We start from the raw sequence: 18,259 nt of genomic DNA, 5'->3' as shown, positions 1-18,259 counted from the left end.
CAGCGAAAGTTGTTCTGCTACAAATGCGGGTTGCAGAACACCGCGACACCGAAGTGCCCGAATTGCAGGGCGGGAAAGACCGGGAGGAACACGGCTATGAAAGGCGAACCGCGTTCCACGAGAGAGCCAGAGAGGAGACCCCGAATTTAAAAGATGAAGCCAAACAAAATACTCAACCAAGCGTGCAGGGACCAGGCAGGCTGTATTTGACACTAAGCGAACGAGTACGCCGATATAAGGAAGCACGCGAACGGATATTCGGGAACAACCGGCTAGCAGGGATGACGCTGGTATCGAGGAGAGTCAAGAAGGCCAGAGACCGGTTCCAGAAAAGGAGGCAGGAGCGATCGAAGGTTCAGCAGTCGGTGAACTCCGTAGGGAGATATCAAAGCCGATCCACGACCTTATGCGGAAATTCAAATCTCTGGGAAGACGGTCCGAGGGCTATTGGACTCCGGTGCATCGGTGAGCCTCTTGGGACGAAGAGAACTGCTAGAAACGCTTGACATCACCTGGAAGCCGCATTTCGCTAAAGTTCGAACAGCCAATGGAGCAACACAGCAGATCCTGGGAAAAGTGACAATCCTGTGGAGTACCAAAAGGAAATTGCCATGATAAACTTTTTTTGTGCCCATCCCTCGAGTAGGAACTATATCTGGGAGTAGATTTTAAGAGTTCCCGAATAGTACCAGAGGTATTTTGCGTAGAATCGATCCAAGCCAATTGAGACCTACAACGGGAAACGAAAGGGGAACCAGAGCCACACGACTTGACCGAGGACCAACAGAAGAAGCTACAAGAAATCCGACTCCTTCTTTACCTTTGAAGCCAATGGCCTGGGAAGGACTACCAGGATGAAACACACAATAGATCTGGTGGAAGGAGCAGTCCCGGTGAAAGATCGCCACCGGCAGTCCAAGCGCTTATCTATGAGGAAGTAGACGAAATGCTTCGCTTTCCTCAACAGTTCATGGAGTAATACCTTTACGCTCGAGAGAAAGCCGGGAAAGAATCGCCTCATGGATAAAGTGATCCCCCAGAGATTGCGAGAAAAGGTATTTATGTACTTGGATGACTTGCTGGTGGTGTCCCCAACATTTGAGGAACATATAGAAACACTCCAGGAAGTGGCACGACTCTTGAGGGAAGCGGGATTGACCATCGGGCTAAAGAAGTCTCACTTCTGCTTTAAAGAGCTTAGGTACCTGGGCTTTATTATAGGTGACGGAGTTCTTAGAACTGACCCTAAGAAGGTCGAAGCAATTCAAAATTTGGGAATTCCCAAGAGCACGAGAGGGTGCACGGCGGATACCCTGTCAAGGATGGTGGAATCAGTCCAAGAAGTGGAAGACGACTGGATGCTGATGTTTCAGACCATAGAGTTTGAATCGGATGAGTACCGGGAGCTGCGTGAGGTGGTGGAAGCGGAGAAGCGGCCGGACCTCAAAGTGGTGGATGGGTGTGTATTTAAACGGATCACAACAAGCAGCAAGCCAGAGCTCGAGGAAAACAGCTGGAAGTTGTGGGTTCCAACGTCATTGAGCCAGACGTTGATCGAGCAAGCACATTCACCACAAACGAAGTCTCATGGCGGAAAGTAAAAATGTTGTAAATTTTTTAAAAAAATTTACAAAATTTTTAAAAAAATTTACAAAATTTTTAAAAAAAATTTACAAAATTTAAAAAAAAAATTTACAAAATTTTTAAAAAAATTTACAAAATTTTTAAAAAAATTTACAAAATTTTTAAAAAAATTTACAAAATTTTTAAAAAAAATTTACAAAATTTAAAAAAAAATTTACAACATTTAAAAAAAAAATTTACAAAATTTTAAAAAAAAATTACAAAATTTTTAAAAAAATTTACAAAATTTAAAAAAAAATTTACAAAATTTTTAAAAAAATTTACAAAATTTTTAAAAAAATTTACAAAATTTTTAAAAAAATTTACAAAATTTTCCGATTCGCCTAAGGCAAAGTTTCCATTGGCCAGGCATGGTGGCTCAGGTCCGAAACTTCATCAGGGACTGTGACGTGTGTAAAGAGACTAAGCCATTGTATGGAAGTCCAAAAGTTATACATTGATTTGCTGGGAAAATATCCGCGCTCTAGGAAAGGCCACGCATATATCTTCATCGTGGTCGATCACTTTTCCAAATTCACTTTCCTGAAAGCGATGAAGGAGGCGAAGACGGTGGAAGTCATCAAGTTTCTGACCAAGGAGATCTTCCATACGTTTGGAGTTCCAGAAACGATCCACTCGGACAACGGGAAACAGTTCGTGGCGAAGCGGTTTCAGGAAATGATCAAGCAGTACCGGATAAGGCATATCAGGACAGCGTTGTACTCCCCTCAATCGAACGCGGTGGAACGGGTCAATCAATCGGTGCTGAACGCAATCCGAGCATACCTGGAGGATGACCACAGGGATTGGGACATATACCTTCCGGAGATAGAGGCGGCATTGAGGAGTTCGGTTCATCAAGCGACAGGTGTGACGCCGTATTTTGCCTTGTTTGGGCAGAACATGTTCTCAAGTGGGGCCGATTACCAGTTGGCACGAAAGCTGCGGGCACTGGAGGACAACGAGCTCGAGGGCTTGGAACCAGGGGACAGGATGGCGTTGCTGAGGGATACCATGAGGCGGAACCTGCATGAGGCGCATGAAACCAGCGCAAGATATTTTGACCGTCGAACACGAGCGGTAACCTTCAATCCCGGACAAGAGGCGTTCCGAAGGAATCATGTGTTGAGCGACTTTGGGAGATGCTTTAATGCGAAGTTTGCTAGAAAGTTCCTGAGATGCCGGATTCGAAGGCCCATAGGGAATCACATGTACGAGGTGGAGGACACAAATGGGAAGCTCGCAGGTGTATTTCACGTCAGGGACCTAAAGCAATAGGAAGAGGAGGGCGGAAGTGGACAGCGGCCTAAAACTGGAGAAGGAAGGGAAGGGAAGCGAATCCTTGGCAGCCTTGAAGGAGCTGCAAAATACAATTCGAAATTGCCTCACATCCCTAGCTCTGTCCGGCCTTCATACGGATAATTGGGACTGCCTCCTGGTTTATTTGTGCTCCACGAAGCTTCCAAAGCTGACGCTTTCATTATGGGAGCAATCCTTAACAAATAAAACGAAATATTCCGTCGTGGCTAGAACTCGATTCGTTCCTTACTGAGCGCCACAGAACTCTGGAAACCATCGATTCTCTTCAGCCTCTTACGATACGCCTCAGTCCGTCCAAACCGACTGAGGTGCGTAAATGTCCACGCTTCCTCCAAATGACAATAGAAGATCGTACCTCATATATCCAGAAAAATCAGTTGTGCTTAAATTTCTTTGCAAGCGGTCATCCTCTAAGTAATTGCACAAGCGCCCACAACTGTCTACTTGTCACGGTCGGCATCACACATTGTTGCATCCAAGCAACACTTCTTCCAGTGTTCCGAATCCTCCTGATGACGCACCACAAATTCATCCACCAGTCCAAAAGATTTCCTCGTTCTCCACACGAGTGACCACTTCTGCCGATTCCTCCCATTACTGGGTTCCATACGACGATAGCAAGAGCAGACGTTGCCGAGGTATTTTATCCTACCAATGTCGAGTCTGCCAAGGGAACCATCCTCTTCGGAAATGCCACCGGTTTCTGCATCTTAGCGCTGAGAAACGGCTCCAGGCAGTCATCGAAAGGAAATACTGTGTCAACTGCCTGGCCCACTATCATTCCGGAGGATCGTGTCGAAGTAACGACCGATGCCAGTCGTGTGGACAAGATCACCACACTCTTCTCCATACCAACGAGTGCTCAGCGTTATCCTACGCTTTCCAGAGCTAATCCTTCCTGGTACTTTTGCTGCGTATCCTCGCAAGGGGGGGGGGGAGAATGTTCACGCAAGAAAGGCGTTTAATTTCGGGGGGCAGTGTGATCCCGTACGCTCTCCTTTTCTCTCCCTCTTCCTCCGGACTTCCAGTCCCTAGAGCTTCTAATCCGCTCTCCCTAGCTTTAGTTTCTTCTTTGTATTGTTTTTTGTACCAATTTACTTCTGCATAAATAGACATCCCGACGCACGTCGCGTAACACCCCGACAAGTCCTACGTGTTTTTATTTCGAGTGCATTTCAGCTTAAAGCCGCCACCCTCCAACACAGCTCAAGATGTATAATTTAAAGGGGATCCTAAGCGAGCCGCACATTTACGCGTTTGTTTATATAAGTTGCAATTAACGTAGAAGTAAGTAGCGAGGTACTAGATAAATTAAAAAACATGAATAGCGACTGTAAGAGACAAAATATTGAATTATCTTGAAGTATAAAGGAATAATAATGGAGAAAAAACTAATGTCTTTGGTCTTGTGTTAGTACAGCAAGTGGATGTCGAATAACTTTGAAATGAGCTAAACTCGAAAAGAAGAATTTAGTTAAGGGGTAACGACTAATTATCTGAAGTTACTACGGCAGGGAGGGTAAAGACGTGGGGGCGAACGACACCTCAGCCACCCACAACGCGAGTGTTCCTCTCTTATAGCCTACTCTTTAGGGTCCGTCCGAGCGTCCGAATAGTTCAACCATTGACCAATCATTTAGTTTTCAGAATGTGCACTTAAACTTTTATTGTAGTAGTGTAAATGTGTGACATATAATCAGTGAGGAAGGCCCACGCCATATCCGACGAGCTTTGTACCGAGCATAGCAAGAAGTGCACAAATACCAATCCGATTGTACGCTAGAAAACCCACAGTATCTAGTGAGCACCTGTCTCTTGGCTACTATAATTACTATTTTAATGTACAAAATTACAAAGTTAATAATTCGTTTAATATATTTTTATATAAAACAATTAAAGAGGATGGTATCTGCTGAATGGTACGAGAGGATGTGCTTGATGGTATGCTACAGTTATTTATTTATTTATTTATTTATTAAGAATAGCAAATATCTGCCATTTTAAATCCATATCCTTACCTCAGACCGGATAAGGAGTGTTTTTTAATGATATGCTCCGACTCACATCAGGTGGTCAGAGGCAAGGATAGGTGTCTTAAGATATTATTTTTGTTAAAGTCTAGTGACATTTCAAAATATAACAGAGAGTACAGGTCGTTGTAAAGCGAACATAAAACGCGAAAAGGATCGTGTGCCTCGAAATTAGTTTTGCAAATATCCAAAGCTATAGGCCGAAAGTAACGTGATGGCCTAGAAGGAACTGAAAAGCGTATTTGTTTAAGAAGATTACTGGAAAAAATATATCCATTTATTAATTTATGCAGGAACATCACGCCATGGCAGGTCCGACGATCCTTAAGAGAGGGCAGGTCCAGAAGGCGTAGTCTGTCGGCATACGGAGGAAGGTGGCGATGTGGGTCCCAGTCTAAACCCCGAAGAGCGAAGAAAAGGAATTGTTTCTGTACCGATTCGATAAGATCCTGATACTTTGCATATTGAGGGGACCATACGCACGAACAATATTCGAGTATGGGCCGAACCAGGGATATATATAAAAGTTTTGTAGTGTAGGGATCATCGAATTCCTTAGACCATCGTTTTACGAAAGCAAAAACACCCTTTGCTTTACCAACAATTATACCGATGTGATCGGTGAAGCTCAAGTTGTGGGTAAATAGAACACCAAGATCCGTTACAGAGTGGATACGTTCAAGAACACTCGTGCCTAAGGAATAGTTAGCCTGGAAACAATTTCTGCGGTAAAACGACATGTATTTACATTTGGAGTTGTTAAAAAACAATAAATTTTGAGTGCACCAGGACATCATGTTGTTTAAATCAGCTTGCAAAAGCTGAGCAGAGTCAGGATTCACAAGAGGCAAACATAGTTTTACGTCATCAGCATACATCAAGACGTAAGAGTGGAGAATAACTTGGGGCAGATCATTTATAAAAATGCCAAATAGAAGAGGACCGAGGTGGCTCCCTTGAGGAACACCAGAAGTCACGTGAACAAGGTTTGAGAATGAACCCTTGAATGCAACTCTTTGAGTACGGTTCGACAAATAAGTAGAAATCCACTTGATCAACGTAACCGGAAAACCTAACAGACAAAGTTTCTTCAGCAGTAATTGATGATTCACCGAATCGAAAGCTTTGCTGAAATCTGTAAAGATAACATCGGTTTGGGTGTTATTTTTAAACGCGTTTCTAATGACAGCAACAAACTCAAGGAGATTTGTAGACGTTGATTTACGTTTCATGAAGCCATGCTGTGAGGGGGACATTATTGAGCTACATTGGTGCTGAAGCTGAGTAGTAATCAGAAATTCGAATAATTTGGGAATCGCACTAAGTTTTGCTATACCTCTATAGTGTTCAATATTAGATTTACTGCCCTTTTTATGAAGCGGAATGATAAACGATTCTTTCCAAACTTTGGGGAAAAACGAATGCTGAAGTGATAACTGGAAAAGTCTAGACAGTGGTCTACATAATGAACTGGCACAATTTCTCAGAACGCAGCTAGGTACAAGATCTGGACCAGAGGAAAAGGAAAGTTTCATTGTTCTGAGATTATGAAGAACATCATCTTCGCTGATTACAGGCATAAAAATGCAATTGGAGTGCGGGAGTGGAAAAGAATACTCTGAGTTGTTATCAAAATTAGTTTGTGAGTATGTAGTCTGGAAGAATTTTGCGAACAGGTTCGCGATATCAGGCTCATTGGAAGCGGAGGCATTATCGTAATGAAGACATGAAGGAAATTGTTGAGATTTCCGTTTCGAGTTTAAAAAAGCGTAAAATTGCTTCGGGTTAGCCTGAAACTCAATTTTGCACCGATTTAAGTGGTTTCTGTAGCATTCAGAATTGTGTGCTAGGAAATTTGTACGAGCAGTTAAATATCTCGAATGGTCGACTTGAAAACCAGATTTGCTGTACTTATTAAACAGTCTAGATTTCAGATTTTTTAGATATGAAAGCCGACGAGAAAACCAAGGGGGCTTCTGAGAAACTTCTGGTGAGGGAAATAAAGGGACATACATGTCGAAAACTGAGTACATTATTTCATAGAAACGCTTAACAATGTCTGAGGGATCCTCTGTGGAGTTCAAGAAAGTCCAATCCGTTAAGGATAAGTGGTGGTTCATTTCTGTAAACTTAGCTTTTCGAAAGCAACGAAACGTTGCAGGCTCAGCTTCCGAACACAATAATAATGGTGTGGAGGCTTCGAGGGTTAGCTCCAAAGTGGGATGATAAGCGTCCTCAGGACTAGAAAGAGGGTCAATTCTAGTGACGTAGGCATTGGCAAACTCAGAGACAAAGATGAGGTCTAAGACGTTATTACTGCAGTTCCTAACAAAATTTAATTGTCCCAATGAATGGTCAATGAGACCATGAATTAAATCGTGGGGTGAGGTGGGAACAAGAACATTTGAATCAGGTAAGGGCATCCAGGAAATGGAGGGTAGATTAAAATCACCCGTGACGATAAGGTGGTCATTAATACCAAGGGAAGAATGAATTTCTTGAATTAAGGATAAATGCTGCATATAAATATCAGTGTCAGACCTAGGTGGAATATACGAGCATGAAACGTAGATAGAATAATCGTAAACCTGGATGCGAACCGCCACAAACTCTATATCAGTGTCAGTTTTAGAAATGATATTGGAAACCAGATCGGATTTAACCGCAATGAGAACACCTCCGCCTGTCCGTATAGGACGATCACGTCTAAAGATGGCATAGTTCCCTGAAAAAATCTCAGAGTCAGACACAGAGGAGTTGAGCCATGTTTCTGTAAAGACAATAACATTGGCATCGAAAGAGACACTATTGACGTGCAGCCTACTGAGCTTGCCAAGTAAACTACGAACATTCTGATAGTGGAGAACAAAAGAGTCTATTAGTTTTTTGGAGGCCTAGTTGAAGGAGTTTGAGGCCCGCGAGCACGAGGAGTACTTTTGTGTTCGAATTCATGAACAATTGCATGCTTAGGCCACACAGAAGGATCAAGAGCCTTAGAAAATAGTAGGTCAGAAATTGTAATTTTAAACGAAGATATATCACGTCTTTCCTTAAAATTGAATTTGGAGACACTAAATTCAGTAACAGAAACATTCAATTTGCTGCTCAAGTGGGTCTTAACGTCGCCCTCAGAAGCATCTGGATTGAGGCGGGAAACAAAAATCTGTTTTTTCGGAGCAACACCAGCCAATTAATTAATAATTAAGTTCTTAAGATAAACTTTCTCAAAACGTTTTTTTTTTTGCTGTCGGCACTGAACAAAAAATCAAAGAGCTTTTTATTATTTTATTGTCTCTAATCTTATTGACATCTAATGTTTTATATTTATTTAAAAGGATTTTCCAATATACGTTTGGAGTTCCAGAAACGATCCACTCGGACAACGGGAAACAGTTCGTGGCGAAGCGGTTTCAGGAAATGATCAAGCAGTACCGGATAAGGCATATCAGGACAGCGGTGTACTCCCCTCAATCGAACGCGGTGGAACGGGTCAATCAATCGGTGCTGAACGCAATCCGAGCATACCTGGAGGATGACCACAGGGATTGGGACATATACCTTCCGGAGATAGAGGCGGCATTGAGGAGTTCGGTTCATCAAGCGACAGGTGTGACGCCGTATTTTGCCTTGTTTGGGCAGAACATGTTCTCAAGTGGGGCCGATTACCAGTTGGCACGAAAGCTGCGGGCACTGGAGGACAACGAGCTCGAGGGCTTGGAACCAGGGGACAGGATGGCGTTGCTGAGGGATACCATGAGGCGGAACCTGCATGAGGCGCATGAAACCAGCGCAAGATATTTTGACCGTCGAACACGAGCGGTAACCTTCAATCCCGGACAAGAGGCGTTCCGAAGGAATCATGTGTTGAGCGACTTTGGGAGATGCTTTAATGCGAAGTTTGCTAGAAAGTTCCTGAGATGCCGGATTCGAAGGCCCATAGGGAATCACATGTACGAGGTGGAGGACACAAATGGGAAGCTCGCAGGTGTATTTCACGTCAGGGACCTAAAGCAATAGGAAGAGGAGGGCGGAAGTGGACAGCGGCCTAAAACTGGAGAAGGAAGGGAAGGGAAGCGAATCCTTGGCAGCCTTGAAGGAGCTGCAAAATACAATTCGAAATTGCCTCACATCCCTAGCTCTGTCCGGCCTTCATACGGATAATTGGGACTGCCTCCTGGTTTATTTGTGCTCCACGAAGCTTCCAAAGCTGACGCTCTCATTATGGGAGCAATCCTTAACAAATAAAACGAAATATTCCGTCGTGGCTAGAACTCGATTCGTTCCTTACTGAGCGCCACAGAACTCTGGAAACCATCGATTCTCTTCAGCCTCTTACGATACGCCTCAGTCCGTCCAAACCGACTGAGGTGCGTAAATGTCCACGCTTCCTCCAAATGACAATAGAAGATCGTACCTCATATATCCAGAAAAATCAGTTGTGCTTAAATTTCTTTGCAAGCGGTCATCCTCTAAGTAATTGCCCACAACTGTCTACTTGTCACGGTCGGCATCACACATTGTTGCATCCAAGCAACACTTCTTCCAGTGTTCCGAATCCTCCTGATGACGCACCACAAATTCATCCACCAGTCCAAAAGATTTCCTCGTTCTCCACACGAGTGACCACTTCTGCCGATTCCTCCCATTACTGGGTTCCATACGACGATAGCAAGAGCAGACGTTGCCGAGGTATTTTATCCTACCAATGTCGAGTCTGCCAAGGGAACCATCCTCTTCGGAAATGCCACCGGTTTCTGCATCTTAGCGCTGAGAAACGGCTCCAGGCAGTCATCGAAAGGAAATACTGTGTCAACTGCCTGGCCCACTATCATTCCGGAGGATCGTGTCGAAGTAACGACCGATGCCAGTCGTGTGGACAAGATCACCACACTCTTCTCCATACCAACGAGTGCTCAGCGTTATCCTACGCTTCCCAGAGCTAATCCTTCCTGGTACTTTTGCTGCGTATCCTCGCAAGGGGGGGGGGGGGGGGGGAGAATGTTCACGCCAGAAAGGCGTTTAATTTCGGGGGGCAGTGTGATCCCGTACGCTCTCCTTTTCTCTCCCTCTTCCTCCGGACTTCCAGTCCCTAGAGCTTCTAATCCGCTCTCCCTAGCTTTAGTTTCTTCTTTGTATTGTTTTTTGTACCAATTTACTTCTGCATAAATAGACATCCCGACGCACGTCGCGTAACACCCCGACAAGTCCTACGTGTTTTTATTTCGAGTGCATTTCAGCTTAAAGCCGCCACCCTCCAACACAGCTCAAGATGTATAATTTAAAGGGGATCCTAAACGAGCCGCACATTTACGCGTTTGTTTATATAAGTTGCAATTAACGTAGAAGTAAGTAGCGAGGTACTAGATAAATTAAAAAACATGAATAGCGACTGTAAGAGAAAAAATATTGAATTATCTTGAAGTATAAAGGAATAATAATGGAGAAAAAACTAATATCTTTGGTCTTGTGTTAGTACAGCAAGTGGATGTCGAATAACTTTGAAATGAGCTTAACTCGAAAAGAAGAATTTAGTTAAGGGGTAACGACTAATTATCTGAAGTTACTACGGCAGGGAGGGTAAAGACGTGGGGGCGAACGACACCTCAGCCACCCACAACGCGAGTGTTCCTCTCTTATAGCCTACTCTTTAGGGTCCGTCCGAGCGTCCGAATAGTTCAACCATTGACCAATCATTTAGTTTTCAGAATGTGCACTTAAACTTTTATTGTAGTAGTGTAAATGTGTGACATATAATCAGTGAGGAAGGCCCACGCCATATCCGACGAGCTTTGTACCGAGCATAGCAAGAAGTGCACAAATACCAATCCGATTGTACGCTAGAAAACCCACAGTATCTAGTGAGCACCTGTCTCTTGGCTACTATAATTACTATTTTAATGTACAAAATTACAAAGTTAATAATTCGTTTAATATATTTTTATATAAAACAATTAAAGAGGATGGTATCTGCTGAATGGTACGAGAGGATGTGCTTGATGGTATGCTACAGTTATTTATTTATTTATTTATTTATTAAGAATAGCAAATATCTGCCATTTTAAATCCATATCCTTACCTCAGACCGGATAAGGAGTGTTTTTTAATGATATGCTCCGACTCACATCAGGTGGTCAGAGGCAAGGATAGGTGTCTTAAGATATTATTTTTGTTAAAGTCTAGTGACATTTCAAAATATAACAGAGAGTACAGGTCGTTGTAAAGCGAACATAAAACGCGAAAAGGATCGTGTGCCTCGAAATTAGTTTTGCAAATATCCAAAGCTATAGGCCGAAAGTAACGTGATGGCCTAGAAGGAACTGAAAAGCGTATTTGTTTAAGAAGATTACTGGAAAAAATATATCCATTTATTAATTTATGCAGGAACATCACGCCATGGCAGGTCCGACGATCCTTAAGAGAGGGCAGGTCCAGAAGGCGTAGTCTGTCGGCATACGGAGGAAGGTGGCGATGTGGGTCCCAGTCTAAACCCCGAAGAGCGAAGAAAAGGAATTGTTTCTGTACCGATTCGATAAGATCCTGATACTTTGCATATTGAGGGGACCATACGCACGAACAATATTCGAGTATGGGCCGAACCAGGGATATATATAAAAGTTTTGTAGTGTAGGAATCATCGAATTCCTTAGACCATCGTTTTACGAAAGCAAAAACACCCTTTGCTTTACCAACAATTATACCGATGTGATCGGTGAAGCTCAAGTTGTGGGTAAATAGAACACCAAGATCCGTTACAGAGTGGACACTCGTGCCTAAGGAATAGTTAGCCTGGAAACAATTTCTGCGGTAAAACGACGTATTTACATTTGGAGTTGTTAAGAAACAATAAATTGTGAGTGCACCAGGACATCATGTTGCTTAAATCAGCTTGCAAAAGCTGAGCAGAGTCAGGATTCACAAGAGGCAAACATAGTTTTACGTCATCAGCATACATCAAGACGTAAGAGTGGAGAATAACTTGGGGCAGATCATTTATAAAAATGCCAAATAGAAGAGGACCGAGGTGGCTCCCTTGAGGAACACCAGAAGTCACGTGAACAAGGTTTGAGAATGAACCCTTGAATGCAACTCTTTGAGTACGGTTCGACAAATAAGTAGAAATCCACTTGATCAACGTAACCGGAAAACCCAACAGACAAAGTTTCTTCAGCAGTAATTGATGATTCACCGAATCGAAAGCTTTGCTGAAATCTGTAAAGATAACATCGGTTTGGGTGTTATTTTTAAACGCGTTTCTAATGACAGCAACAAACTCAAGGAGATTTGTAGACGTTGATTTACGTTTCATGAAGCCATGCTGTGAGGGGGACATTATTGAGCTACATTGGTGCTGAAGCTGAGTAGTAATCAGAAATTCGAATAATTTGGGAATCGCACTAAGTTTTGCTATACCTCTATAGTGTTCAATATTAGATTTACCGCCCTTTTTATGAAGCGGAATGATAAACGATTCTTTCCAAACTTTGGGGAAAAACGAATGCTGAAGTGATAACTGGAAAAGTCTAGACAGTGGTCTACATAATGAACTGGCACAATTTCTCAGAACGCAGCTAGGTACAAGATCTGGACCAGAGGAAAAGGAAAGTTTCATTGTTCTGAGATTATGAAGAACATCATCTTCGCTGATTACAGGCATAAAAATGCAATTGGAGTGCGGGAGTGGAAAAGAATACTCTGAGTTGTTATCAAAATTAGTTTGTGAGTATGTAGTCTGGAAGAATTTTGCGAACAGGTTCGCGATATCAGGCTCATTGGAAGCGGAGGCATTATCGTAATGAAGACATGAAGGAAATTGTTGAGATTTCCGTTTCGAGTTTACAAAAGCGTAAAATTGCTTCGGGTTAGCCTGAAACTCAATTTTGCACCGATTTAAGTGGTTTCTGTAGCATTCAGAATTGTGTGCTAGGAAATTTGTACGAGCAGTTAAATATCTCGAATGGTCGACTTGAAAACCAGATTTGCTGTACTTTTTAAACAGTCTAGATTTCAGATTTTTTAGATATGAAAGCCGACGAGAAAACCAAGGGGGCTTCTGAGAAACTTCTGGTGAGGGAAATAAAGGGACATACATGTCGAAAACTGAGTACATTATTTCATAGAAACGCTTAACAATGTCTGAGGGATCCTCTGTGGAGTTCAAGAAAGTCCAATCCGTTAAGGATAAGTGGTGGTTCATTTCTGTAAACTTAGCTTTTCGAAAGCAACGAAACGTTGCAGGCTCAGCTTCCGAACACAATAATAATGGTGTGGAGGCTTCGAGGGTTAGCTCCAAAGTGGGATGATAAGCGTCCTCAGGACTAGAAAGAGGGTCAATTCTAGTGACGTAGGCATTGGCAAACTCAGAGACAAAGATGAGGTCTAAGACGTTATTACTGCAGTTCCTAACAAAATTTAATTGTCCCAATGAATGGTCAATGAGACCATGAATTAAATCGTGGGGTGAGGTGGGAACAAGAACATTTGAATCAGGTAAGGGCATCCAGGAAATGGAGGGTAGATTAAAATCACCCGTGACGATAAGGTGGTCATTAATACCAAGGGAAGAATGAATTTCTTGAATTAAGGATAAATGCTGCATATAAATATCAGTGTCAGACCTAGGTGGAATATACGAGCATGAAACGTAGATAGAATAATCGTAAACCTGGATGCGAACCGCCACAAACTCTATATCAGTGTCAGTTTTAGAAATGATATTGGAAACCAGATCGGGTTTAACCGCAATGAGAACACCACCGCCTGTCCGTATAGGACGATCACGTCTAAAGATGGCATAGTTCCCTGAAAAAATCTCAGAGTCAGACACAGAGGAGTTGAGCCATGTTTCTGTAAAGACAATAACATTGGCATCGAAAGAGACACTATTGACGTGCAGCCTACTGAGCTTGCCAAGTAAACTACGAACATTCTGATAGTGGAGAACAAAAGAGTCTATTAGTTTTTTGGAGGCCTAGTTGAAGGAGTTTGAGGCCCGCGAGCACGAGGAGTACTTTTGTGTTCGAATTCATGAACAATTGCATGCTTAGGCCACACAGAAGGATCAAGAGCCTTAGAAAATAGTAGGTCAGAAATTGTAATTTTAAACGAAGATATATCACGTCTTTCCTTAAAATTGAATTTGGAGACACTAAATTCAGTAACAGAAACATTCAATTTGCTGCTCAAGTGGGTCTTAACGTCGCCCTCAGAAGCATCTGGATTGAGGCGGGAAACAAAAATCTGTTTTTTCGGAGCAACACCAGCCAATTAATTAATAATTAAGTTCTTAAGATAAACTTTCTCAAAACGTTTTTTTTTTTGCTGTCGGCACTGAACAAAAAATCAAAGAGCTTTTTATTATTTTATTGTCTCTAATCTTATTGACATCTAATGTTTTATATTTATTTAAAAGGATTTTCCAATATTCTCCAATTTTTGAAGGCTGAGAACGAATGTCGTCCACTTTCCAGCCCACTACATATGTGTGACGCGTGTACGCGCACAATTGGAATAATATAGTAGAAAATATAACAAAACAGGAGCAATTAGCGACATAAGGAAATGGATCGGTGACGTGCGCGCACTTATCACGAACGAATGGTCACACTGGACTGAACAGAGGCTGGTCACACTATTCGGGCTAATCCCGCACACGACTCTGGCCACACTGAAGCCTCGCCTGGGCCTATATAAAGCGGGCCCCGGCACTGGAGAAATCACACAGCCGCTGATTGCGATTGTAATCACCAAGCAGCCAAGTAAACCCAGGTTCCAACCAATACATTGTAGTGCTGACTTTCGAGTCCAATCTTTGCTGACTTGCGAGTCCGAACCTCTGCTGACTTTCGAGTCCGATCTTTGCTGACTTGCGAGTCCGAACCTCTGCAGACTTTCGAGTCCGAAACACTGCCGACTTCCGAGTCCGATTCTCTCTGCTGACTTGCAAGTCCGAAACACTGCCGACTTCCGAGTCCGATTCTTTCTGCTGACTTGCGGGTCCGAACCACTGCCGACTTTCGAGTCCGATTCTCTCTGCTGACTTGCGGGTTCGAAGCACCGCCGACTTTCGAGTCCGATTCTCTCTACTGACTTGCGAGTCTAAACCAGTGCTGACTTTCGAGTCCGATCCTCTCTGCTGACTTGCGAGTCCGAACCACGGATGACTTTCGAGTCCGATTCTCTCTACTGACTTGCGAGTCCGAACCACTGTTGACTTTCGAGTCCGATCTCGTGGATGACTTACGAATCCGAACGCATTCGCATGTGGGTGGCTTTCAAGGGCACAGACCCAGCTTTGGGCGAAACTATCGGCATCTTCCCCACTGGACAGCCGCAAAGCAGGACGAGGAAGACAACTCGGAACCACGGCGTACCCCAGGAGAAAGACCCGGTATGAAATTATGAAGAATTGTACCTTTTAAGTAAATAAAGATTAAAATACATTTAACGGCATAATCCTCTAGCGTTCTACTCTGGGACTGGGCCGGAATCTGCAGCACACCAACATAATTCGAAAAGGTATCGTAGTATTTTGTATATATAACTTTAGACCACTAACAAGTTATAGCCATTTTTGTTTTAAATCAATCTAAACTCACATTTTAGTTTGGCTTTTTTGTTGCTTTACATTTGCATTTTCTTGAGTGCCTTCTCCGTTTGTTATTGTTTGCGCGTTCGCGACAGCTGAAAACGGCCCCTATTTTTGCTTGATCCCATGCTCTCCCGCTCTTTCAATGCTGCACTACCCCTTGCGGCCTCTCTTATACCTAACGTAAAAGGTACAGTGGTAAGTCGATAAAATGACTTTAAATATTAACTGTTATGGTAAAACCTGTAAGAAGGCAATTTTTTATGGCGATCTCACCATCGGCTGTTGGCTGTGCGACAACAAGGTGCACGCTAATTGATGTTGCTGCGGCAAACCAGAAGCGGGTTCAAAGAATTATTATTAAGGCAGAAAAAAAAGTTAAAAAAGATTCGTTATCCGAATGTGTTGAGGGAGTGACCGTGGCTCCGGTGATTTCCGTTTCGTCTTTTGGGGGATCTCAGATACTGACCCGTCAGAGCTCCACTTTAGTTTGAGTCTTGTGATGGATGATGAGCCTTCGACGATTCCTACACCACAAAACTCTTATATATATCTCTGGTTCGGCCCATACTCGAATATTGTTCGTGTGTATGGTTCCCTCAGTATACAAAGTATCGGGACCTTATCGAATCAGTACAGAAACAATTCCTTTTGTTCGCTCTTCGGGGTTTAGACTGGGACCCACATTGCCACCTTTCTTCTAATGCTGACAGACTACGCCATCTGGACCTGCCCTCTCTTAAGGATCGTCGGACCTGCCATGACTTGATGTTCCTTCATAAACTAATAAATGGACATATTTTTTCCACTAATCTTCTAAATCAAATACGTTTCTGAGTTCCTTCTAGGCCATCACGTTACTTTCGGCATATAGCTTTGGATATTTGTAAAACTAATTTCGAGGCACACGATCGTTTTCGCGTTTTATGTTCGCTTTACAACGACCTGTACTTTTTGTTATATTTTGAAATGTCATTAGATTTTAACAAAAATAATATCTTAAGACACCTATCCTTGCATCTGACCACCTGATGTGAGTCATTAAAAAACACCCCTTATCCGGTCTGAGGTAAGGATATGGATTTAAAATGACAGATATTTGCTATTCTTAATAAATAAATAAATAAATATAAAGCTTTTGTCTTGTAAATCGATTATACTGAAATTAAAAAGCTCATAAGATAAATTCGCGCTTGTATCCTTATCTTGTCAGCAAAACAGTAGGGTAAGGTGGGGTAAAGCCGACCTAGTAAATGGTTTTGGCTATAAAATGCTTATTTTACATCGGATCAACGGATCAAGTCGTTATATATACCAAATTAAAGGTTAGACTTTTGCGCAACTTTAAATGCACAGCATTTTCTTACCTTTGAAAAATTTTGAGATACAAGCGTTTTACGAAAAAGTTCATTTTTGCTATTTTCAAAAATGATGGGTGTTCGGCTGGGGGGAGCTGGAGAGCTGGCTTCCGTAGAATAGGCACCAAAAAATGTATTCAATCCCGCGACGCAGTCGAAGGTTCCACAGAAAACCACCACAAGAAAAGAATAGGCCGGGGGCGTAGGGGTAATTTTCAATATATAAATGCATGGACTTGGTCCGCTTTATTTGGCTTCAGGTTTAGAACTAATTACAAGCGGGAGCGGGAGATCACAATAGGAGTGCGCGAGCGGCCGAAGCATCAGCTTGGAGAGCGAGAGCGCAAGCGGAGGAGCTTTGGACTGGAAGTCCGGAGGGAGAGGGAGAGAAAGAGAGAGCGCACTGCCTCCCGAAATTAAGCGCCTTTCTGGCGTGAACATTCTCCCCCCCTTGCGAGGATACGCAGCAAAATATTAGAAGTCTTGCGCTCGGGAAAGTGTTGGATTCGCTGAGCGGTCGTCGGCATGTAGAAGTGTGTGATGATCCTGTCCACACGACTGGCATCGGTCGTTACTACGGCAAGATCCTCCAGAATGGTGGTGGGCCAAGCAGTTGACGCAGTATTTCCTGTCGACGACTGCCTGGAGCCGTTTCTTTGCATCAAGTCGAAGAAAACGGTGGCACTTCCGAAGAGGATGGTTCCCTTGACAGACTCGGCATTGGTAGGATGAAATACCTCGGGAACGTCTGCTTTTGTTGTCGTTGTATGGAACCCAGTAGTTGAAGGAGTCGACGGCATTGGTCACTCGTGTAGAGAACGACGAAGTCCGCTGGATAGGTGGAGATATTTGTCGGGTGTCATCACGAGGAATCGGAACACTGGAAGATGAGTCGCTTGGATGCAACAAAGTGTGATGTCGACCGTGGCACGTAAGACAGTTGTGGGCGCTTGTGCAATTACGGAGTGGATGACCGCTTGCAAAGCAATTTGAGCACAACTGCTTTTTCTGGATATAAGATGATCGATCGACTATCGTCATCTGAAGGAAGCGTGGGCACAAACGCACTGGATGGTTCTCTGCAGAACACAAATCGCATATTTTGGACGTATGAAGAATCCTCGTACTAAAGGATTGTAGTACTCGTGGCGATGCGTTGGAGATTGTCGGTTTAGATGAACGAAAGCGTGTCACAGTAGGCTGGATAGAATCTATGGCTTCCAGAGTTCTATAGCGCTCTGTTAGGAATGAATCAAGTTCCGGCCACGTAGGAATTTCGGTTTTTTGTTCGATGGATTGCTCCCATAATGAAAGCGTCAGCTTTGGAAGTTTTGTGGAGCACA

General features: G+C 43.1%; 1 protein-coding gene across 1 annotated transcript; it reads left to right on the top strand.

Annotated features, from left to right (window-relative positions):
* The first annotated feature begins 8,390 nt into the window (after window positions 1-8,390).
* Window positions 8,391-8,990, top strand: LOC121502049 (uncharacterized). Its single transcript, XM_041774668.1, has one exon. The coding sequence runs from the start codon at window positions 8,391-8,393 to the stop codon at window positions 8,988-8,990; it is 600 nt and encodes a 199-aa protein (XP_041630602.1).
* Window positions 8,991-18,259: the final 9,269 nt, after the last annotated feature.

This window comes from Drosophila kikkawai, chromosome 2R (genome assembly GCF_030179895.1).
Source record: "Drosophila kikkawai strain 14028-0561.14 chromosome 2R, DkikHiC1v2, whole genome shotgun sequence".
NCBI lineage: Eukaryota > Metazoa > Arthropoda > Insecta > Diptera > Drosophilidae > Drosophila > Drosophila kikkawai.
This window is presented reverse-complemented; position numbering and strand designations above follow the sequence as displayed.

What these genes read in the sequence shown, in the direction of transcription:
- LOC121502049 (XM_041774668.1), top strand. Translation starts at nt 8,391, where the DNA reads ATGATCAAGCAGTACCGGATAAGGCATATCAGGACAGCGGTGTACTCC.